At 38.5% G+C, this 24,713-nt stretch overlaps 2 protein-coding genes across 2 annotated transcripts; both read right to left on the bottom strand.

Moving 5' to 3' along the window:
- Positions 1–1,229: 1,229 nt before the first annotated feature.
- Positions 1,230–6,447, bottom strand: LOC103712021 (low-temperature-induced cysteine proteinase). Its single transcript, XM_008798390.4, has 6 exons — positions 5,814–6,447; positions 2,937–3,172; positions 2,674–2,814; positions 2,145–2,576; positions 1,650–1,771; positions 1,230–1,568 (listed from the first exon to the last, which is right to left on the bottom strand). Exons 1-5 carry the CDS (start codon positions 6,229–6,231, stop codon positions 1,673–1,675), a joined length of 1,326 nt encoding a protein of 441 aa, XP_008796612.2. The 5' UTR covers positions 6,232–6,447; the 3' UTR covers positions 1,230–1,568; positions 1,650–1,672.
- A 12,656-nt stretch (positions 6,448–19,103) lies between these two features.
- Positions 19,104–24,160, bottom strand: LOC103712023 (purple acid phosphatase 2-like). The gene is made up of 8 exons (XM_008798392.4): positions 23,626–24,160; positions 22,749–22,949; positions 22,457–22,568; positions 21,875–22,101; positions 20,959–21,097; positions 19,854–20,074; positions 19,580–19,701; positions 19,104–19,467 (listed from the first exon to the last, which is right to left on the bottom strand). Exons 1-8 carry the CDS (start codon positions 23,812–23,814, stop codon positions 19,269–19,271), a joined length of 1,410 nt encoding a protein of 469 aa, XP_008796614.1. The 5' UTR covers positions 23,815–24,160; the 3' UTR covers positions 19,104–19,268.
- Positions 24,161–24,713: the final 553 nt, after the last annotated feature.

Here is a 24,713-nt window from a genome sequence, read left to right on the forward strand (position 1 = left end):
CCTCCCTATTCTTCTTTTTATTCAGGAACCCAGCCGCCGGCTTAATCATGAATGATTTTATTAACAGACGGACGGTGGGTGATGCGAAACTGAGCTACTCTTTTTGGTACAAACTACGGTTCGATCGCAAACTACAAAAGGTCAAACAAAGGCCATCAGTTTTCTTCAAGTAGGCAAACTGTTTTTCTTTTTTTTCTTCTTTTTATTTCGTGTCGATGCAAAAATCTGAACGTGACTCTGCCTTCGCTTGTCTTCTTGGTTGGCGTTCCGCCCATCTTAGTTCCATGAAAGAACGAAGAAAAGAGGAAAAACCAAGGCAGGGGGTTACATAAAAAAAACAGTTGCAACGAAGGCATAGAAATGAAGCCTGCCTTGAGTTGATTATAATTACCCGGTCCTCGACTTAAACCTAAAATCTCCAGTCTAGTTGCTTCAGAGAAAAAATGTAGCCTCTAAGACAAACCCCTTTTTTTTTTTCCAAAATAGATTTTTATTCGAAGAAAATTAATTTAAGTGATGCCCATCATTGGGTAAATAGTGCAGCCGTAGCTATCTTATCTAGTATTGGATTTCATGGGAGCGATCACAAGCTACACAATCACGAGCAAGTGTAATTGCTTCTTTCCAATAAAAAGCAGCTGATTGTCATGGTAGACCAACAGACTACATTATTTTAAAATTTTCTTATGATCAATCTATAATGACATTTTAGATAATGCCCCACAGGACGTTTTCAGAATCCGCACTAGGAGTCTTGCTAGAATTTCAATCTGATGCAAAGCTAAAGCATCTCTTTCTGGTAGTAACTTGAAGTGCATCTTTACCTTTGCTTGGCTAGAGGACGGCGTTCGTGTTTAACTCCACTAAGATCTCCAAATAAGCCATCTTTACCACAATTAACATGGAACCAGACTGCAGAAGAAAAGAGCCGGTCTAGAATTCATCCCAAGGAATCCAGCCACCACGAGCTAACATGCATTGACATGGAATGCATTATCAACAGAATGACTTTTTACAGGCTTCCATTTCATGCTCATCAATGTTAGGCCTCATAATAAGACTCACTCAAGTAACAGAATTGATGAAGTCAGTCCCACCCTGCACCCTTCTAAGTTCTAACAATTCGAACATTACCCAAATACTGTCAGACTCTGTAATGACATTCTCCAGGACCAATAGAACTTGGATGCGGATGGTGGATCTTTTTCAACAGCCACAAATGCACTCCATGTCAAATGGCATACGAGATTTATCTATCATTTAGCGACATAATGGCATGCTTTCCAAGAAAAGAGTCTTCGCATGGCAAGCACCTCTGTTTTAATCACATTTTATGCTAATATTACAGTTCTAAAATTTATAATTAACACATCACACAAATGGATACATCAACCTATGCTTACAGCTGAACTCTGGTATTGCATAGATACTAATTTACCAATAATTATGAAGACCCTGTGAATCTCTAAATACACCAACTGGTACGATATAAATGGTGCCACAGACAAAGTTAGTGAGCTCACCATTTGTTTTACATTAAGGAAAGATACTCCTCTGAAAGGGGAAATCTGTGACAAGAATGTAGCATTATAGTCAGTGTGAAGAAAACATGCAGCCGGTGGCATGAAAAGTAAGAATTACTGTTATACCTTGCTGGCAATAATCACAGGCGTCATGGATCCCACACCCTAAGCAAATCATCCCAAGAATCAAATCCCACATAAGAATCTTTCCTTTCAATTCCTTTTATGCCAGTGGAATTTCCATTACCCTGCAAGGATGGGAGCAAGTTAACAATAAGACTGAGAATACCAAAATTCAAGGTCAAAATCATCAGATGAAGCTTAGGAATTATAGGAGATTCTAAGAAACATGTAGCACAAAGAACCAAGGATAAACATTTAAATAGACAAAATTCAAAATATATAAATAATGCTATAAGAATCAAGCCATACTTTGTGTGCAGGCTACAAAAGCATTTAGCTGGACCAAAAAAAGGGCGAAAAAAAACATTGCAAATATCTAAACAATTTTGGCAAGCAGTAAGAATGAGAAAAAAGGAAACAACCAAAAAAACATGTCAAAAATTGCAAACAAACAAGTCAGTAACAGTAAGGTAAGCATGTTTATGGAGGTGAACAGACCTTATAGCACCGCTTCGTGCCAGTATCGCAGATGGGGTAGTCAGAGGGGCAACAAGAGCGGTGATCCTTACAACAAACTGCATTTTCTAGCTCGCAACAACTCCATGAAAGACATAGTCCCAGCACACGCCAAGTGCAGCAGCAGGTATTACCTTCTGGACAGTAGGTCAGAAAACTACACTTTGTTGGACCTGGGCCTGGCGAAGGAGGCGGATTTGGACTCGTCTTTGTTGGGTAAGAGGCGAGCATGTTTATACCACAGACCCCTTGTGAATTTCCACTATTACGAAGCATATACATATACCCATCCATTCCCCAGTTTGTTCCCCATGAGTTCTTCAAAATCCAGTAATCAACACCATCTTCTGAACCATATCCTACAATAAGTACAGCATGGTCCAAAGATGTTGAACATGGGCCAGTGAAGATACCCTGCCATCAAAAATAAATGACTACAAGCTGTGAAAAGTTAAGCCTTTAAGAAAAGTTTCTCAACAGAAAAATTAATATCCTTCAGAGTAGTCCAGACCTTTGAGTATAATTGAAATGCACTCTCACTGCCACATATACCTACGCTCACAGGTTGGGTCGCAACAGCCTGAAGTAAGAGATCCTCACTGTTCGGTGGTATGTCGGTGTAGCCATCAATTGTTACAACCCGATGATTTAGCTGTAATCAGACAAGTGCAGGCATTAGTAAGTATCTATTGGTGATAGAACAAAAAATTGCTTAACAAAGTAAAAATTTGGGTCCAAATAAGGCCATGTTGTTGCGGACGAACGAAGCACTACCTTGCTCTTGAGACAGGTCTTTTCTGCAGCTTGATAGGGATAATCATCCTCAGTGTCAATTCCATGATTTTGTATTACCCACTTAAATGCATAATCCATGAGTCCGCCGCCACATCCACTATTATAAGTTCGGTCACAATCACATAACTCCTGTTCAGAAAGGCTCGCCAGAGATCCAGTCACAACCTGATTTATGCCTTCAATTGCACCAGTGGCTGAGAAGGCCCAACAAGCACCTGGAAAAGTAACCAAACATTAATTGAATAAGAAGAATTTTAAAACAACTTACTTTGTACGAAGAGCAGCAACGATAAATTGATGAGTTCTCTTGGTGTTAGTTACAAAACAGTCATAATGTGAAGGCAATATTAATGTTCTCCCAACATCAAGGAAGTTTTCTATCCTATTGAAAAGAAAAGGGAAGTTTCTACCAAGAGGTCATTTATAATACTGGAAACTTGGAAAGACTGATAAGATAAGAAAAGCTATGGTTCTCATTTCCAGCTTTCTTTCTGTCACAAACTTATCCAGAAGAACAACTTCTCAAATTGTATTCCTTGATGGCAGCACATCATTCAAGAAAGCTTTTGTCATCAGAATCACAACAATTAAAACTGGATATCCACGGTGAAATCCTAAGCACCTTCTTTTGCAAGTCATAGATCAAGTTGTCAAGCCTTATTTCTTGCAAAAAGCTAGCATAACTCAATAAGATTCCATAGATGATGGTGCAGAAATTGAATCAAACAGAAATTCCTGGAGTTCAGCACAAATTGGCGGAAAAAAAATTGCAACTGCCATCCTTGATTATTCATCTGTTAGTCTTATTGCATTCCTTGTTTTTCTTTCTTGTTGTTCTCTTCTTTGTCACATGTGACACTCCCAGAATTCTCTTCGATGGAAAAAGGAAAAGTTAGTGCAAAGGCAAAGTTATTATGAAAAAGTCAATAATTAGAGCCTGACTTCGACTGAAAAAAGTAATAAAGAAAAAACCTAGTTGTCAACCTACAAAAAGATCCACTCAAACAAAAATCTATACTTCAAATGACTGAATCGAGAAAAACTGGAACTACGGTTTAGCTTATTTTTGCTTGCTTTAAACAAACTCCCCTTTTTGCAAATTATACCCTTCTTAGGACTAAATACCATTCAAAAGGAAGAGCAAAGCATATAACCCAAAAGTTGAAGTTTGCTGATACATAATTTTCAGAAAAAAATTAGGTAAATCTCCGAATCTCTGTTGGCTGATGGTGTCACAGCCATCCAAGAAATACTCCTACCTGTTTTCCACATCCTAGCACTGGTTTCCATGCCAAGCCAGGTAATCAATAATGCAACACCATACAAATTATTTACTAACATGAAACAAAGTGAATGGGCACTGGTCTGGAAATGTTTCTACATAAAGGTCAGCTTTTCATGAATGGATATCATGATGGGATCGGTTTCCCCTACTATTAATGGATGATTAAGATTGGCATAGCTGTAGGTAAGGATGCCAAGAGTTGCATAAAAAGGAAGGATTGCTGGAATCTAGGGCTCGTTTGGTTCAGGGAAGCATTTTTCCTCCTAGGAATTTGATTCCTGAAAAACAAATTTCTAGGAAGAGGATGCCTAGGAAAGTACTTTTGGCATGTTTGGTTGACCATAAGAAAGTGACAAATTTCCAAAGTGCTTATGTTTGGTTGGCCATCCACTTTTCTAGAAAAGTTATGTATAATTCCTATTATGCCCTTAATAAAAATTAGATTTTTAATGCCTTTTCAATGCTTCTTTAATGCTGAGGGACTTTTTGGAAAAAAGTAAAAATGGAGTGATTCCCGCCTCATGGGAAAGTAACTTTCCCATGTTTCTCATGGGAAAGACTTTCCCATGTTTCTCATGGAAAAGACTTGGAAAAGTCTTTCCCATGAAATGTGGAAATCATATTCCCATGGAAATACGACTTTCCTTTCTCTCTTCTTTGAAAACTCCAACCAAACAAGAGGCATCTCATTACTTTCCCGTTAACCACACTTTCCCCCCTTCTTTTCCCGCGAACCAAACGAGCCCCTAAAGGTTGTTGGGAGAAATCTTTGACAAGAATCCCTTTGACATGGAAGTATCTCTGTTTTGTGAGTCATGACTCATGACCAAGAATTCTCCAATATAAAAGAGCCAAAAGTGGCGTCACAGAGAATTAGTTTCAATTTTGAAGGAGAGATGCCATGAAAACAGAATCACAACCTCGTGCCTCTTTCTTACTTTTCTTAGGAAACAAATAGATTTCCATGAAAGAGAAACTTAACCCAAATTATACACTTCCCAAGCATATTTCTAGTTCTCCAGAAGCCTCCTTTACCAAATTTTGTCCAATGTGCCTTCTCTTCCATCCTACCTAGCATACACACCTAAGATCAATGTCGCGAAACATCCATGAGGGTTGCGAACTCATCCTTCGGAAATAGAAATTTTATCTACACCATGAGTATTTTGCCCAATGATTTCTTCTTAATTTCTTCATCAGAGAGCTTCCTCGCTTCCTCCCATCATATTCATCCCCATACAGAAGACTACTATTAAGAGATAATTTCTGTCACTAGACTGGATTGTACTTGGGCCCAAAATGAGTATGTGCAATTACTGGGGTTCCTTGTTTTATGCTTTTAAGCAACAACATAGTGATATTATCCACCCCTGATGTCAGTGATTTTGAAGCCAAGCCTTTTCTTTCTAAATTTACTGGGTAGGACGTATTGTGATTTCAACATCAATACAAGAACTAACAAGGAATTATGAAAAGAAAAAGGAGGTTTTTTTTAAAAAAAAATGGAATAAAACAAAAAAAGAGCTGTGTTAACGAACGAAATGGATAAAAGAAAAGGAAGGCAATCATACCGCAGCTGCCCTGATCCTTGACATGGGTGACAGCCCCCTTCTTCCTCCAATCGATCGAGTCAGGAACATCACCGACAAATCCACGAAAGGCCGTCCGGTTGACCGAGGGCACGGCGAGGCGGGGGTTGAGCCCCAGGCGAAGGGCCCGGAACTCGGGATGGTTGAGATCGGCGAAGGCATTGAGGGCGAGGGTGTAGGAGGAATTGGCGGCGGCGTTGTGCTCGGTGACGAAGGCGCGGTTGTCCTCGAAAGCCCGGAAGCGGGCGAGCTTCACCTCCTCGGAGGCGTATCTCTTGCCGTGCTCCTTGCACCAGGACTCGAAGAGATCGGAGTAAGAGGAGGAGAGAGGAGAGAGGAGGAGGAGGAGGAGGAGCAGGAGAGAGAAGAGTGGTTTGGGAAGGGATGAGGAGGGGTCCATGAAGAAAGGCCGAGGAGTGCTTGGAGATCAGGGAGTGGTGGCCACAAAGGGGCGGAGACAAACGAGATTTAGAAGTCGTCGGACGTCTGGTGTTTTCAAGTCAGAGATGGGTCGATCTCCGGCCAGTGCTGATCGCCCACGTGGTGCTCGGGATCCTGATTCGCCTCCAGGGAGGCGGCGCCGGTCCGCCCGGAATTTATTCTGTTTCGGGGCTGGTCCGGGAGCTCCATGAATTCATGGTTTAATATTTTATTATAATTATTCCGATTAGTTCCACCAATCAATCCACAAAAAAAAAAAAAGAAGAAAAAAAGAAAATCATCATCATCCCATGATGTAGGTTAAAACTATATAGTTCAAGAAGTAAAAACAGCCAACACGCAAATAAAAAATTGTTAACAAGTGAAGGTATGAAATGTTATTATAAAGAAATTAATGTCAACACACTGTCTTGCACGGAGGTTTACAAGACGGTGAGATACATGCAACCCAATGTTGTCTCGAAATGCGGTAAATGACGAAAGGTTTTGGTTTACAGAGTTCACATGAGTGGGCGTATCTACTAACGCAGGTATGGAAAGATTTTTGTGTATGAATTTGTTGATTTTGGTAGCGTGACGAGCATTGGCATACAATGGGCCCCATTTTTCGTGCAGCAGTGGATGGTATACTCGCATCAAATCCAGTGGCCATGTAAAAGCAGCAGTCTAGTATGGGTGGCTGACATCACCATTTCAGTGACTGGATCCGCAATGCTTAATGCATCCTTGCAAAATAATAGTAGAGTATATATCTAGAAGTTCGCCTGCAACTTAATTCAAGGTGACTCGAATTTTCAAATTAATTCTCTCAGAATAGGGTCCATAAACGCCACGGTAAAATTTAAGGTCGCTCAGCTGTCTTGCATCACTCCGCTGTCTTCATCATGCGGCACATTCCATGACCAATTCAAAGGGAGCAATGAGAACACAGCAAACAGAGCGGCTTCCGAGTGAGTTTTTTTTTTAAGTTGCATTTCGTCGAGTTACAAAAGCATTTTGGATTTTTTATCATAAACATGCAGGGCTCCCATCGCGAAGGCCTTGGAGTCCAGCAGGCCTCACGCACCCGTTGCTCATCCCTCTAAAGGTTTCTCCTAAATAGACCACGAGATTGTACCTATACATTTGCGTAATATTTTATTTTCTAATTTTGTTGGTTGTATTTACACCCATCCGATGTGAGCCACCAATGTACCAAAAAAAAAAACAAAAAATAAAAAAAAAAAGGCGCCCTTCTTATCTATCACCTGGGGTCTAGAAGATCAAATAGAAACTAGAAAAAAAAAAAGAAAGAAAAAAACGACTTGTCCCTTATTTACCAAAAAAAAAAACTGTACCAACAAGAAAGAAACGAAACATTTTCCAGATGACATGCTTACGTTTAATGCTAGTGCCCCTGGGAATTTGCACTAGATCACGCAGCATAAAGTTGTAAAAATGTTTTTGTCCGAGACATCCTTTCCACTAAATTCAGTACTTGGCATTCTTTACAATACTAAAATTCTGAAAAACACAATAGAAATACAAAATAAAAGAAAAGACAGCGTAAAAAATTGACATAGAAACAAATACCAAAATTGTATTCTATAGGCATGATTTGGTTATTATGTTCTTGTGATTTGGTTGTGCTGATCAAGGAACCAAGCTTGGTCTAATGATCTGAAAAGTTGGAAAAGCATCGATCAATCTACTATAAGCATGAAGTGCCGATCTGCCATAGAAAGATGCTGATCTACGCATACAAAAGAAAAAAAATAAGGCAAAGGAGGTCATTGCAGTTGGTCCGAATAGGGAGCCTCCAATACTTGAGTCAGACAAGACTTTAAAGAACAACAAAAGAGAGAAAAAAATAGTACAGAATAATCTCAGATACATATATGGTACCCTGAGCCTCTTTTTATAGACGTGGAGTCTTTGTCCCATTGCGGTTAGACTCTTCAAAGTTCTGAATCATATGAAAAGCTCGGCTTACCTTATTTGGATCAACCTAGAAATATGAATCCAACTGAAACTAATCCCTACTATACCACATGTCAATTTGTGATAAGAAGGACTGATTTTGGCCATATCGGAAAGCCGTCCTATAAGCTAAAGGCCTCCAAAGGCCAGTCTGGAGGGCAAAAGTCAATGAGCCGGCCTCAGTGGCTCTCAGTTTAAAGAGCCGACCTCAACGGTACCTCAACGGCTCTCAAGTCAAGAAACGACTCTTTAAACAAGAAGATCTTAGTAGCTCAAATCAACCGAAGATGTATAAGATTGATCACATTCCTGACCCAATCTGACAAGATGGCACATGTCTCATCATACAAATTGTCAACCTCTTTGGATTCCAAATAAATCCATCCAAAACAGTCTACCAAAAATTCACAGTTATAGCATAAAGTCATCATGAGCTAAATACATGAGCTATGACCTAAAAAGTAAGCAGGATGAGCTAGATCATACTTGACCTAATATCAGCCCATCTATCTACTTCCTTAGCCTGAGCAAGAAGAATGGCTCATGCTCGGAAGTGGAGGGCATGTGATGTGACTAAAATTAGGCTTACCTATCATAAGTTGACACATGGCATAGCAAGAGACCAGTTTCGGTTAGACTCATATTCCTACGTTGATCCAGATTAGAAAAGCCGAAAGATAGCTTTCTATGTGATTCAGGACTATGAAGAGTCCAACCCCAATGAGACAAGAACTCCACATTTATAAAATGAGGGCTTAGGATATCAAGTATGCATCTAAGATTGTCCTACACTATTTTTCTTTCTCTTCTACTATTCTCTAAAGTCCTATCTGATTCAAGCACCAAAGGCCTCTTGGTTAGATCAGCTCCAACGACCTCCTTCGCTCTTCTTTTGTGCGCAGATCAGCGTCTCTCCATAGCAGATCGACGCTTCATGCTCTACAACAGATTGATCGATGCTTTTCAAGCCTTTTAGATCATCAGACCAAGTCTTGGTGGCAACAAATTACAAGGCAATGCACAGAAGAGTCAAGCTGTCTTTGCTCGCATCCAAACAATTACTATTCCATCTGAAGAGATGATGCCACCAAGTTCTCCCCATGATTCCAGGCAACTCTTATAACCGAAGAATCATGCTCCTGATGTGAAAAAATAAATAAATGAATAAACAAAACAGCATTGCAGAGATAAAGTTTGGGGTTTTATATGTGCAGCAAAATCTTGCAAGGAGCAGACCTGCATCTTATTTACACAGTTGTGCTTTGGCCAAGTTAAATCATAGAAGTAAACGTTTGAATCCTCACTGCCAGAAACCTCATGTTCAGCAAATCAGTTAGTCCATAGTCTGTTAGTTAAATAAAATGAACATGAACAGAGAAGAAGACATACTAATGACATTTATGATATCAAACAAGTGCATTTGTCATAAAAAATCATTTCACTGCAATAAAAAAAAAACTATAATGCTGGTCTGGAACAGCATATACAATGGATACATGTTTGAAGTGTTGTTTCATATCAAGCAGGGCCATAAAACACTTGTAATAGCTCTCTTCCACTAGCAAAAAGGACTACACTCTGGAACATAATCAAGACTGCAGCCTGAGTACCAATCATGATCAGAGGGTTTTAATGGTCCAGTCAACTGCATTTAATAAGATACCAAGGCAACCAGCTCAGAAATGAGTTCCACCAAAATAACAAAGAGAACCTGGAGATTGGGTTTCTCATTAAGTGATACGCACACCATAGCCAAAAATAGAGGTCACATATCATTTTGCAAATGGAATGTTTTCCTCATATGTTTTTTTGGCAAAGCTGAGGGTTAAGCTTTATTCCAAACATCTGACCAACCAAGAGGGCCTTTATAAGGCAACTCAGAAGCTTCATATTTCCAACCATGAAGTAAAAGCTGTACCTATAAATCCTAGCCTTTTATTTTTGCTAAGCACTCTGCCAGGACATAGTTTTATCTCCTTCTTAATGCCTCTTCTTCCATCTCCTAATACCTTGGTTAAGACCTAGTGAATATTTAATTGGTGCTTATAAAAATAAAAGTTCAGGTATCAAAGGTAATGCAGGGCATTGGAGCCTCTACGTACCTATAAAGTCCCCTTTTTCAGGAGAAGGTAGCGGGCAGAAAGAAATGCAAATGCTATTCACCCAGGGAGTAATTTGAGAGAGCATGGAAGAGTCAAATGCCCTTGCACCCCCAAAGCAACACTGCACATTGCAGCATACTCAATTTGATGAGTGGTGAAAGAGAGCTCAATAGCTTAAGATATAGACTGGTGGAATTTCCCAAGCATGACATGAAAGAAAACCTGAACAAATAAATGTTTCAATTTTGAGCACATATAAGAAGTACAGGACCTCATGCCACAAGAAAAAAGATATGATATTGCACAGGTTGGAGACTTGCTCAACCCTGTGAGGTTCACTCAAGTCACAATATTCTGGATATAATCTATTAATTCACTGAGCTAATGGATGTGGTTCAATTATCACAACACCATAACTGACCATCACCAGCAAAAATAAGCTGACCAGTGCAATAATTATTCCGAGCTGTTATCTCATTCTCAAGGAGAAGTTTATTAATAACCCAACCAGTACCAGAATTGATAACCTGAATCATAATTTAAAACATAGAGAGAAAGAGGCAAAAAAAATGAATAAATTATGTTAAAAGAAATAAAAGAGAGAAGATAAACTGATATGGAATTCTTAAGAAACAAAACCTCTAGAATTTCTTGCTTTCAAACCCTTTTGTGGGACAAAGCATCCTATCTTAGCAGCACAACCTTGCGAAATATAAAATTCTGTAAAACATGGCATGGAAAGGGGATAAAATCCTTACATTGATTTCTTTGTTTGCATTTCCAACTGAAAGAATGTCTTTATTCACCGGCAACCAGCATCAAGCAGATTATAAATAAAACAGTATCTGCAAAAATTAGTTAGAAAAGACAGTAATAGAATTTCCAATTTCTGGACAAAATAATAATTGATTTCCCATTTTTTTAGACAATAAACATTTTGAAAAAAATGCAATGCAATTTCTTGTAGTGGCATGAATTATCTTAAACATGAGAGAAGAAGACAGAAGGATTACAAAGCAAAATTTGAAGTTAAAGAGCCAGACAAAGATCATCCACCAAACAATTGCAAACATGAAATACATAAATGAAAACAACAACATGTTTCATGGTCATTAAATAGTCTCAGTAGAAAGAGGCCACAAACGTCTGCATCTTTAGTGCAAAAGTGTTTGTGAAGTCTTTTCAACTACCCTAGGTATGGCCTTAAGGAAAGGAGATAAAAAACACGAAAGCCTTGCTTTTGCTTGACAAAAAAGCTTTCTACATTGCATAATTGCAGATTCATCAAAATAGAAATCTCAACTGACTTCACAAGATCGTATGTTAAAAAAAAGTGCAATTTTATCAGTTAAAAATACTTCTAAAATTCTCTCTTTTGGTTGACACTATCCGATGCTTCTCTCCACTTTTGGTGCAAAATAGTCACTACAGATTTATTGATGGAAGGATAAACTTCATTTGCTAAATATAAGCTTGCTTATGCTGTTGTTTCTCAACTGTCAAATCTATACTACTGCTTCCCTATTCATATCAGATTGGTACTTGAAGGATTAAGAGACCAAAATGCAGTTCTAAGAGAACTAGCATTGCACCTCCCAAGATTTGTATTGTAGTTGCATTGTTTGCAAGCCCAAGAATGAGAAAGCATCGGGTCGAGAAGATCAAAGCCTATTATGCAAGAAGTTAAAGGCTTTTCCAATGTGCGAGTACAAGTTTATGAAGGAGCCTCTAAACAATGAGGTTCTGGCCGATGCATAAGATGCATCGCAGGCTACTATCTAATGTATGCTCCAAGGAAAATAACCTTCTGTTTATTGACCTGTGCATAATTGGCAGGCAGGCAATTGCACTGTGTAGTCAGTGACAGCAACAATGCTGAAGAAAACATTCTTTTGTTATGCCTAATCATAAAGAAAAGATGGTATCCTAAACCTTCACCATCACAAAGTCAGAACTTGCATTACATCAAAATATATTATCATGTAATCATACAACTACATCCTTGCATCAGATGCTAAAGGCAATATTCACCTTTATGTAGGCATGAAAGCATGAAATTTTACATAAGTATCGACAGGTTACTTAGTATGAGACCTTTGATAATTATTGCAATTTTCCAAGGCAAACCTGTGTGAAGATTTTACAAAGTTAACCTAGGAGATCCAGCAGAGAGGAGTAAGTAGTAAAAGTTACGTGTTCGGTATTAAAAGCCTGTGTGGAGATTTCAGGTGAAACTAATGATGTGAATCTGTGAAATGTTCTTTTTCAAATTTTTGAAGATTTTCAAATTCTTGGTATTAAAATTATTAATTGAAGTTCTAGTCAGAGTGCAAGACACAACATGGTATGTATTGTGCAAATGCCTTACTGACAATGTAGCACTGGCATGGAAACAACTGCATGCCAATGCTCAGCACACAGTCATGCTAGCATGCACCAACACAAGCATGGCAACACAGATGCCATGCTAGTCTTAGCTGTCAGACCTGCAATGCCACCATCATGTGATAATTTGATCCATGTTAGCCACGCCCAATTTAATCACTGAAATCAAGTATCTTAATAGTGTGTAGAAGCCAGCACATACCTAACGTTGGATTTGGGCTTGATGCAGCCAATCAGCACATATAAAGAAGCATCTTACAATTTAAAATACAAAACTCTCTTGCACATGGTTTTCAAGTTGATACTAAAAGAAGCAACCCCAGAGGACTTTTCCAAATTCTCTAACTTGTAGCACTCTAAATTGGCTTAATCTTGAGAAATTTAACATTATCTTAGTGCTGACAGTGATGCCATTGCCAGCTTTGACAAAACAAAACCAGAATGGATGAACATGAAGAACTTCTGATCTGCTAGGACAATATGGGGGCCTTGCGATAATCCAGAGGTCAAGATCAAATTGACAAAGCTTGTACAATACATTAGATTATTTTACCCTCTTGAGGTGCCAGTTTAGATCTGTATCAGGGCCAAGATAGGCATTGACACCTGTAAGATTCTTGTTATTGTTCTAAATGCAGAATGTTAATTTTATAGGAAGCAGTCCTATAATTTAACAAGAAAATCTCAAAGGAAACATAACAGCTGAATTACTAAAAGTAATGTATTTAAAAACACTTAAAATGTGGTTATGATTTATATGACACAGATGGCCTTGTAAAATCCAAATGTTGTAGTTATGCTATATACCCCAACTTCCAGAGTTTGGATTATCCAAAAAGCAACATTCGCCCGAGTAATTAGTAAACAAGCACCTAGCCTATGAAGCAAAAGTGCTTTTGGAATTAAAATCACAAAATAGAGCTGGAAAATTAGGTGGCATTAATTTTATTACAAACATGGGGGAACACGCAAACAAGCAAATGGTGAACCAACAAACCAGTTTTCACAAATATCATGATAGTTTCTATAGGAAAATAAGAAAAGTATAATGATATGAATCTTTTTTACACATTGGGTGGAAATGAATAGATAATTGGGAAGAAACTCCATACAATACTTGAATGCAACAACCTTTAGATACAAGGTTCGCCGTCTCGGTACCGGACCCCGTACCGGTGCCACGCTAGCACAGTGTCGATATGGTACAGAACGAAATTTTTTCAACATGCCAAGTTTCAGTATGCCACTCATACCAGGTACCAGTATCAAACTAGTACGGTACACCCCGTACCGCCTAGTTTGGGCTGATACGGCGAACCATGTTTAGATATTTTCTAGACTCTCACAGCCTTATCCATCAAGGATGAAGCAATGTAATGATTGTTAGATGAAAAATCAAAAGCTGTAATACATTTAGCAAATTTGGAATAAAGGAAACAAGTATGGGTGCAACAAGATGTGAAATCACCATAAAATTTCATTTGACCAATATCACAAATTCAATCGAACATTTGCCAATTAGTTAAACAATAGAAATACAACTGCTAAAACAAATAAGTATACATACAGTGCAAGTGAAATTTAACTATTATGCCAAGTGGATGGACATATTTCAAAGATGGAGGTGCAAACATGCTTCAAGAAATGAAATTACATAAAGCACTATCAGATGTTACATGGGTTAGACAAATCTTATGATAACACTTCCGCAAGGAGAGATGTGAAGATGAACAATTCGTATTCTGCTTAACATCACTGAGGTAAAGATGTAATAGTCATTTTGTGTTGCTTGCAAAAGAATGATTTCAAAACTAGTTCTCATGCAAAGTGTATGTACATATTTTGAAGATGGAGTGCAAAGCAGCTTCAAGAAATAAAAATATACAAAGCTCTAGGAATGTTATATGGGTTAAATAAATCTTGCGATAACACTTCTATAAAGAGAAATGTGAGGATGAATGATTGGTGTGCTGCTTAACATCACTGTGTCAACATATAATAGTCATTTGTGTTGCTTCCAAAAAATTATTAAACAGAATACACGCAAGCCATGTCTCTTCGATTTACTTTTCAATGTCCTCTTGCTCATCTTGACTCCAACCTTAGAATGTAGAGGATGCCCTCTCTCTAATGACACCTCCTTAACTAATTTGATGGTAGAACTCCATCATCATATTTAATTGTTCCAATGACATTGTCAAGACCTAGCCAATATCAACAAGATTTGAGGTATTCTTAAATGCCTTATAGTTGATTCATTAACTAGATAAACAATTGTTGACACTAAAGTTCGCGTTCTCGGTACCGGACCCCATACCAGTACCATCCTATTATAGTGTCGGTATGCGGTACAGTACAAGATGGTGAGGCGTATTGTGCACCATATCAGTATGCCCAGTATGGTATGGCACTGACTGGTACAACAAAGCTTGGTTGACACACATAAATAGTTTTATACCAAATCTACAATAAACGTTATGCAGAATAAAGAGAGTCCTATGCTTTTACATCAAGTAAGGATGCGTGAAAACTTCAAGAATAAAAAGATTGACGATGAACAGAGCATTAGGTGGAATAGGTCCCTTCATATGTCAGGTTCAAGAAAGTTCAATCATGGTGGGTTTTAAATTTAGTAGACAACGGCACTAGAAAAAGAGATACCCAACTAATTAACCAATATATGCACTAGTTATATCGTAATGCATTGAAAATACTAAGTACTTGTAATGGACACATTGATGCATCTTCTTTTCACTTTCAAGAATTTTTCTGCTTCTTCCTATATCTCCTATTTGATGCCTGACATGCCCATTTTTTCCACATAATTTCTAGCACCATTCTAGCCATAATTTACTATGAAGTTATGATATGCTGAAACATATGTGACAATGCAATATGAAACAAAGAAGAAATATGAAAATCTTATGATAGCTTTTATTCAGCAATAAAATCTTCAAGAAATAATAAATAAAGAGCTTGACATTACTGACACTCAGTCTAACCTGTAATGGCTATTGAATGTCCTCTCAATTGCTGAAGAACAGAAGGTAGGTCAGACCAACAACAAATGCTAAGCTTCCATTTGATGCAACATATGCAAGATCGGAACTCAAATGCCTTTTAAGATAGTAACGGACAAAAACAACATTCAATATCAGCTTCTAGTTGAAAATAATATTAGAAATCTTTCCTCGGAATAGTAGAAAAGGAAAGCATGGCAGACACTTTTTTATGTACTAAAAAATCACCTGAAGCCTTGCAGTTGTCAAAGATGCAGTCCATTTGAACAAATAAATATGCAGGTTCAACAAATCGAACTTGACAATCAGCATCACCTATACTCGAGCTAAAACTTGCACGGCAACTAAAAGCTTGGTTGGAACCTCTAAAGTCCTTCAGGAACAAGAACTGATACTGTCAAAATGTTTACATAATAAATTAGGAAGCAAAATTTAAATCATATCACACAAAAGATAATACACATTAGTTAAAGCAAAATATAAAACTATATAATTCTATAGAGCAAACTTTCTTTTAGAAAAATAAATTACCACAAGTGAATACAAGAAAGGATGTAAGCATGCAGCACATACCCTGCTAGAACTCCATCTATATGCCACAAACAGAATAGGCTGCAGGCCTGGAGACGATGCCCAGCACCCAGTGTTACATCAATAATACCTTAAATATCGGATTTTTGTGGAAGCAGAATTCATAAAAAAGCAAAAATACAAGTGCATGAGGTAAGAAATTAAAAAGAGAAACAAAAATAAAGTCTCCGTAGTAGAAATTTCTGCAAAAAGAAGCTAAAGTTTGTATGCATACATTTTACCCGGATTTTGACGGACATCCCCATATTTAATGTTGACACACTTCTCTTTCCAAAAATAGTTCGAAGAAAATAATATTACTTGGATAATGCACATAAATTCTTTTATGCATGCCTGAATCATGAATATAGGCATTTGTCATACCTTTATGCGCACATTCTAAGTATAATTTTCTGCTTTTTAGAATAATTCTATTTTTGTAAGGAATACAAATTTCACGTGCAACCAGGCAGAGATAACCAATCAATTCTTTGATGAAATGAAATTATATATCTGTCAGTCATATCAAATGGCTGTAAGGTTATGGATGACTTGAGGAATTTAAGCAACAAAGAAATGCCAAGAAACTTTACTTCGTGTACGTAGCTAATAATACAAATAAGATTTGCAATGCCTCTCTCGCAAAAATAAAACTTTGCACATTTCTCGTGCAAAAAGAAATCAACTTGACAAAAAATTGCACAACAGACAAACTGGTAACCATGAGTCAAAACTTTAGAGAATGCAAAATCTATACTGAAGATCTCACAAAATTGTACCCTACTGAGTTATACATCCACTGATATTGTAATTTTTTTAGCTGTCTTTTCTTTCCTATATAAGTAACTTCTTCAACCAAGCAAACCATTAATTAACAGTTCTCTGGAACAGTTCTAAATCAAGGGACCTTCTATACCTCCAATCCAACGTCGGTGACTCCAATTCCCCAATTCAGGCCGATAAACGCAACAAGTTAGAAAATTATCTTGTGCCCGTGCGTACTCGGCAGGCCGTGGTTAGCGGAACTCTCCCGATTCCTCGGTCAGCGAATGGAATTCCGATCCGCCACATACCCTCTGCAATTGCATATTCATTCGTTCAACTCAATTTGATGCAAAGATTTCAAAATTTTCACCACTTCCTTGACAAGAATCCGCTAAAGATCCATTCAGGCTACAAACGACAACTAATGGATCAAATAAAAAGGGCACCTTGCGGCGATCGATCAGCGGCAAGAACTGGCCCTTGCGATGAAGGAAAAGGCGGCGGATCCCCGCGTAGTCGGCGACGTGGTGGGCGATAGACGGCCGAAAAAGGAGAGGGCAGCTCCAGAACTCCGGATCCATGGCCGACTTCACCCTCTCCACCTCCTGAACCTTCCTGTCCCACTCTGCGCACAGATGTGGTGCTCTACGAAATGACTGAGTCGCACTCGGGCCTTACCCGAAGCTCACCCAATAACCGTACTCCAAACTCTTGTCTGCCGCATGGAACCGGATAACTGAGCAGGGAACGGCAGCTCGATTGACGGTTTATTTGGATTTATTAGCTGTCATCATTTGCCTTCGTCACGTTCATGGATGCTTAATTTCTAAAACCGAGCTTACTTTGCTGGTCAACACATCTTTCTCTTCAACGTTTCTTCTCAAACAAAAAAAAAAAAGGGAAACTTTTCTTCCTTTGCTCTGCAAGACTGCAACAGACAAATCAATCCCTCAAAGTCTTTTTTTGCCCATTTTCTTCTTTTCTCGTGATAGAGGACCGTCGTATAAAAATTCTAGACATATTTATGTTAGACGAACGCATAAAAGTAAAAAAATTATTATTTTATTTAAAATTATATACACACACACACACTTGGATGCTAAAACTGGAATTCGTCAAGGACTTAAGTATTTATTTCTATCTGAACTTTTATTAAAATTTTGGATCAAACCATACTCACTACTATATAATTGAAAACATAAATTTGTATTATTAAGCTTCAAAAATATTGAGTTGCCTTTTCCGCCTTCTCCTCCTTCTTCTTCTCTTTCTTCCTCCTCTTTTTTTTTTCTCCTCCTTCTCCCTCTACCCGGCATCATCTACTTATCAAAATTCCACGGACGGAAACTTTCAAGTCTCAAAAAGATCCAATAACCTATCCTTAGAATTAAATGGTACAAGAATAGAATATGGAATTTTTGTGTAGGGGCTAGTCTAATTGAATCTTTCATAACATACCTTATCTTAATAACATAGACTTGATTGCTTGGGTCCATTTCTGTTTGGATTAGGGATTAAGAATTGCTGAGTTTACCGATTTGCTTTGTTAGGATTTGCTTGACCTTTTGACGAAGAGCAATTTTTTTTTAAAAAAAAAAAAAGTTTTGCTTGAGATATGATGAGGAATTTTTTGATGGATTTATATAGTTGCTTGTGTAAAGTTTTAGATAAAGACATTTGTCGGTGAGGAGGGAATAAAGGGGGTAGCATGCAGAGGACTTACCTGATAAAATGGTTATTTTCTCTCTTTATTCATCCATCCATTTTGCATTTTGTTCATCCAATAAATTATCAAACTGAATTCCAACCTTTTTTCATATTATAGGGAATTTCATCGTAAACTAGGTTAACACTTCAGCAAATTCCTTAATTGAAATCCAATTGATGCGAAGCAGTATTGCAAGTTATCATAACTGGCCTAGATGGATCTTTGTGATATAAATCTTTTCCTTGAAATGAAGCCAGTCATCCAAAGCAATGTTTTGTACAATTCAGAGCCCACCTCGATATGAACTTTGTGGTCACTGAACTATGGCTCTTGACAAAGTAACAAACATCTTAATTCAATTTAAATGGCAAGAGTATTCGGTCACAGCAATTATTATTCGACGGCAAAAACCGGAAAAATACCAGAGAGAGAGAGAGAGAGAGAGAGACATGTTTATTTCCAAAGATTGAGAACTAGCGGCCCAAGTTCATGCAGCAGATGTAGCAGAATCATCGATCGGGTGCCAGTATCTGTTGTAAAACCACATGGAATCAGCAGCAACTGCATTTCCATCCTGGTTGCGGTGCCAGGCATAATGAGCATGGGTCCGATTCTTAATGTCAAAGATAGCATGACCGAAGCTGGCTTCCCTGTAAGCTGAATAGCTAGGCTGTGGCTCTGTCATGCTGCATTGTAGATGAATGAATGAAGAATCATTACTTCTGATTGCATCTGTAAAATGTTAAGAAAATATTGAGGGAATGGAAATTATAATTATGGATCTTGTAGTAATCTTACTTATTAGCAAGCCCTTCAACATTCCCGCCGTCGCCAATGGTTATATATACAGGAGCTGATTGGTCAGGAACTGGCGTGCATTTCCTGTTCACGATATTGTATGCAACATTTGATATCCTATACTGCAAAAGGAGAAAAAAAAAAAAGAAGAAGAGAAAAAGAACCATCAAATCATGTAGCTTGTTCATAATCTGGGATGGAGGAGGTAAAATGAGAGCAACAAAAACCAAGTTTCCATGGTAGACGACGACTAGGTGGAAGGGTAGGCACTTACACTGCGCTCATAGGCATGGACATGGCCAGAAAAGACAACATCAACTTTGTATTGTACAAGCCATGGTTCAAACATTACTCTCATGGTTTCTCCTTCCATATAATGATAGTTGTAGCTATTATACCATGGTGAATGCACAAGAACAATCAACCATGGTGTCTCTCTTCTATTCACTTTAGGTAGCTCTTGTTCAAGCCATTTGTATTGAGGAGTGTATTTACCTGAACAGTACAAAAATAAAGCATCAAACAACTGTAGTAGGCGAAATGGCTTGGCAATAGACCTGAACTGTTTGGTTCATTGATCACATGTACGCAGAATAACACTCCCCTCCCCCCCCCCCCCCCCCAAACCACCACCAAAAAAAAAAAAAAAAGAGAGGAAAAAAACACGAGCAAGATATATTTAACCACAAGAAAGGCATTGAAAAACCCCATTTTACCAAAAGTCAGGCGCAATGATTGGAATGACATACTGTGATAGGAATTCCTATCTGCATCCCTTCTAAATTTGTTTATGCCCTGGTTGCCATTGCACCTCTGTGAGTGGGTGTGAAAGTGGGTGTAATTCCAACTAAAGAAAGGTGGTCCAGGAGAATACATTTAGATGAAACTTTCTGTAATCTAATTCCATAGTTATGTACAGTATATGGCAAGCTATGGACTTCAGGAAGCTGCAGCTTTCATTTATCCAGGTTTGAATGGAAAATAAATGCAAAGCATAGGTGTGTTGTACTCTATGGATGTAATGGTTGAGAAAGGTGCATAAATTCCACAGGTAGAGGCAAGAGGTAAGCTTTGGAATGCAAATGGACAGAATAGAAGACGGTAAGGAACGACTTGATCAAAAACTTCAGACTCCTCTGGTTCTCAATGCTTCGGGTCCGCCAAAACAAAGTTGATGAATAAAATGCATGCAAGAATACTAAAATTCTTTCATCAGGTTAAAACTGTTCTGGAAAATTTACATAAACTGTTCAGCAAAAAGACATTTCAAATATGATGCATCATATATGAATATCAAAAAGATGCATCATGTTTCAAAAATTCTAAACATGAATTTACAAAAAAAAAAAAAATCAGGAGGATGCATCATGTATACTTACCATACGCAGAATATGACGACAGCACAATAATGTATGCTGAGGCCCGTTTGATGGAGTACCAGAATGGAGATGTGCTACCAGAAGCCTTATAAGGAACATGATACCTGTGCCTGTACGGTTTAAATGGCTCATTTTCACCCTGCAAGGAATGTATTAACATTTCAACTCTTTCGAAGCTCTCAACTTTATAAATGCCCCAACTTGTCCAATTTAACTCTAAATATAAAATCAGTTCAGATTTTGCATTTAAAATCCATAAGATAAAATCTTATCTTTCCTAGAACATGAAAGGTAAGTAACAAAAATGAGTCTCAAAATCTTATGAACAGTATAATCTACCATACAGCTTGCTAAAATCTGGTGATCTCTAACTTATTGACCCAAACAAATTACTAATCAATGTGTATGTAACTTAACCAGCCAGCCTCATCCCATCTATCTGGATTTCACAAGTTTCGTCCAACTATTTCTAAATCTCTCCTTGCTTTTTCTTAACCCCTCAGAAGAAACTCAAGCGCACTGCTAAATGTGGTATCCTGTGATCTTTGCCACACATGATTGTACCATGCAAGCGTTCTCCCTCTCGCAGTTGGTTATGTTTTTAAAACTACATGACCGTAAGATATGCTCAACTCTTGAGGTGTACTTCCTGAGAGTTGGCTCAATGTTTACATCAATGCTTTTTTTTGAAGTACCATGTCCTTTATCTCCTGAGAGTGACCCAAACTACAAATGCCAGCCAACTGCTGGTAGTAGATACCACCCATTTGGCATGGCCCTCTGTCAATGCTTTATTGCACTGGCAGATACTAATGTTACAATATGAGTAATACATTAACTTTACAGCATAAATGAATATATCATGCAATACATGTTATATTTAACTATAATCACTGATCATATGCTTTCTACTCACAATTTCAGGGGCAAAGTCAATCTCGTGATTTCCTGCAGCCCAAATCCATGGCTGATATGCGACGCTTCTCTCAACAAACCTGCCCCATGTGTCCCACCTGACATTGTCGTGAATTGGATGGTTATCTGCATAAGAAAGATCTCCAACATATAGCACTGCCTGTGCCTTTGGATTTGATTCATAGTGAGAAAGTGTCCTATTTGAGTCAAAAGTCTGTCCAAGATCCCCTGTACGCGATACAAAAAGATGAAAATCATGTGATAACATGTGAACGATCAGTAGAAATAGCACGGGTACATTGATAGCCTGAAAATCTTACAATCTTTGAACAGATACAGATAAACCATTTTTGCATCTAAGGAATATGCGGGTGATCATGCAGAACGAAAAAAGAAGCAAAAGCTAGATGTGTTCGGAGAATGGAATATGATGTCAAGCATTAACCAACATAAACTTGTTGATTAGAATGTCTCTATTGCTGCCTGCTGAATCCAATGAGTCTAAATATATGGCATCATAAGAAGTCTGTCTAATTAGAGAGGAAAAGAGAGAGAGAGGGAGAGAGAGGACAACTAGAAATACCTATAAGGCCAAATGTATATGGTACATCAGGACCAACTTTTGGTGGGGTTCTGAACCAGAACTGCCGCAATGTATGCCCGATCCCAAGAGCGTAGTAGTATTTTGTGTCATGCTGCAAAGAGACAACAACAGCAACTTGCATTACTCTGACTTCCTAACTCTTCTCTAAATCTATACTTGTGTTCGAGCACATGAGATATTACGTCTAATGTTACAGATGGAAGGATTCGGCAGCGACAATTAAGCCATAATAGAAGAAGACATGCAAGTGGTTAAGAGGTTGCCAAATCACCTTCAAATTCCTGAGAGTGCAGTGATGGATGTAGCCAGAAGTGTAGTTATAGAACTTATATCGAGTATACTTGCCCTCAGCGAAGAATTCGATCTTGTTCTTAGTAGTCCCATAAAGCACGGTGCTGGAGCCAGGTTCGTCGCAAGTGACCCATGACACAGTAACCGCCGTACCATCACGGTCGCCTTGGGTTATATGAACCTGCGAGATAATAAACCCCAAAAGAATATTTTTGAAAACCACGGAAACAAGGCAGTACCAGCGACGATGACATGATTGATCGGAAATAAAAACCTCAGCATCAAAGTGCATGAACTAAAAACATTGACGACCAAACACCATGTAAGAAACATACAAAGGGAAAGGAGGTAGAAACCAGAATTAAGGAACGAAACAGGAAAAAAAAAAGAAAGAAAACAAAGGGTATATATATATATATATATATATAAAATTAAAAATAAGAACAAGAAAGAACAAGAAAGGAAGGAAGAGGAAAAGTTTTAAAAAGAAAGTCACGGAAATCCCATAATCATATATCGAAAAGGAGGCCTCCCCCCCCCCCCCCCCCCCCCCCCCCCCCCCCCCCCCCCAACAAACACACCAAAAAAAAAAAAAGAACTTTTAGCTCAGATTAAAAAAACGGTTGAAGACATGAATAAATAGTAAAAAAAAATATAAACGAAGAAATAAAAACTAGAGATTGCAGAGGAGATTAGATGAGGAAACTTCAAGGTGATCGGATTATGACGCACCAAAAAAAAAAAAAAGAGGTACGAATGGATAGGGGGAAGAAACACTTGGATAGCCGGAAAAACAAGCACAGAAACCAAACAGGTCAAAGGAACAAAGTTTAAGCTGATCAGATCTATTTCAAGACCTGCTGGGGAGCATTATCCCCACTGGGGACACGGAAGACATCGCTATCGAGTGGCATATCGACAGTCTTCCCAGTCTTCCTCACAAAGGAGCTGGTGACTCCTCCATCGCACCGCCCCGCGAGCACCACCACCACCACCACCAAAGCCAGAGCGAGACCAAGCCGGCGAGAAGCCCACCGCCGACCCATCCCTCCTGTCTTCCCCCCTTACTCCTTTGCTCCTCCCCTGTCTCTCCCCTGTCTCGAGAGTTCCGCACTCGGAAAACACGCTCCTCCTGCGTTGCTTAAATAGGACCGGGATAGCGAGGAACAAGGGGAATATCCGAGGATAGGTGCCAGAATAGCGGACTAAATACGCAGCGAGAGTGGGATACCGAGATAGAGTAGAATAAGGAAAGAAGGAAATTTTACGGCATGGGGATCGGGGCATGTAGAGACTAGAGACTCCTCGAGTCCTCGAAATATCAATTAAGGATGCGGGAATGGGGACTGGATTACGGGGGGGGGTCCGGCAGGATCGAATCTACGGGCGGGGGGCTGACCGAGGGCAGTGGAAAGAATAGCATATTTTTATATTTTAGAGACACAGGTTTTTTCTCAATTAGGATCTGCATTACCTTTACGGCACTTTCTCTCTCCCTTTTCAATGATTTGATGATGATTTGGGCACAGCTTTAAGAAAAAAAAAATAATCTTTTTTTAAGAACATGACTCACGATGTAAGGCGTGCTGCAAACGGTGACCAGGAAATGCTAGGCCCTGACCCGGCCAGCCCAGTTTTGTTTTCATTAAGTAAAAATTCATTAAGGTATGGTACATTATTAACTATATCTAATAATGAGATATATATGTTCCCTTTATCAAACTAGTCAAAGATTTTTTCCCTAATTCTTTGCTAATTAAAAAATGGTTATACAAAGAAGCTGAATCAAATCTCATTCATAGAGTTCATGGGATTAGCGGTATTTAAGAGGCGGCTGGCTGCCATTTTTGTAATTTATTTTCCAGGACCTCTAATAGGAAAAAGAAAATATATGTCTTTAGCCATAGTTCTTTGGCATTTGAGCTTTAAATCATTAATGAAAGTT

Source organism: Phoenix dactylifera, unplaced genomic scaffold (genome assembly GCF_009389715.1).
Source record: "Phoenix dactylifera cultivar Barhee BC4 unplaced genomic scaffold, palm_55x_up_171113_PBpolish2nd_filt_p 000204F, whole genome shotgun sequence".
NCBI lineage: Eukaryota > Viridiplantae > Streptophyta > Magnoliopsida > Arecales > Arecaceae > Phoenix > Phoenix dactylifera.

Bases quoted from the DNA above. Each gene is read 5' to 3' on its own strand.
- LOC103712021 (XM_008798390.4), bottom strand. From the start codon at position 6,231: ATGGACCCCTCCTCATCCCTTCCCAAACCACTCTTCTCTCTCCTGCTC. The intron at 2,815-2,936 runs GTAGTGCTTCGT...GTCTGATTACAG, and splicing joins AGACCTGTCTCAAGAGCAAG to CTAAATCATCGGGTTGTAAC. The intron at 2,577-2,673 runs GTCTGGACTACT...TTTTGATGGCAG, and splicing joins CATTTCAATTATACTCAAAG to GGTATCTTCACTGGCCCATG.
- LOC103712023 (XM_008798392.4), bottom strand. From the start codon at position 23,814: ATGGGTCGGCGGTGGGCTTCTCGCCGGCTTGGTCTCGCTCTGGCTTTG. The intron at 22,102-22,456 runs GTATTTCTAGTT...TATCGCGTACAG, and splicing joins ATATACATTTGGCCTTATAG to GGGATCTTGGACAGACTTTT. The intron at 19,468-19,579 runs GTAAGATTACTA...TCTACAATGCAG, and splicing joins GTTGAAGGGCTTGCTAATAA to CATGACAGAGCCACAGCCTA.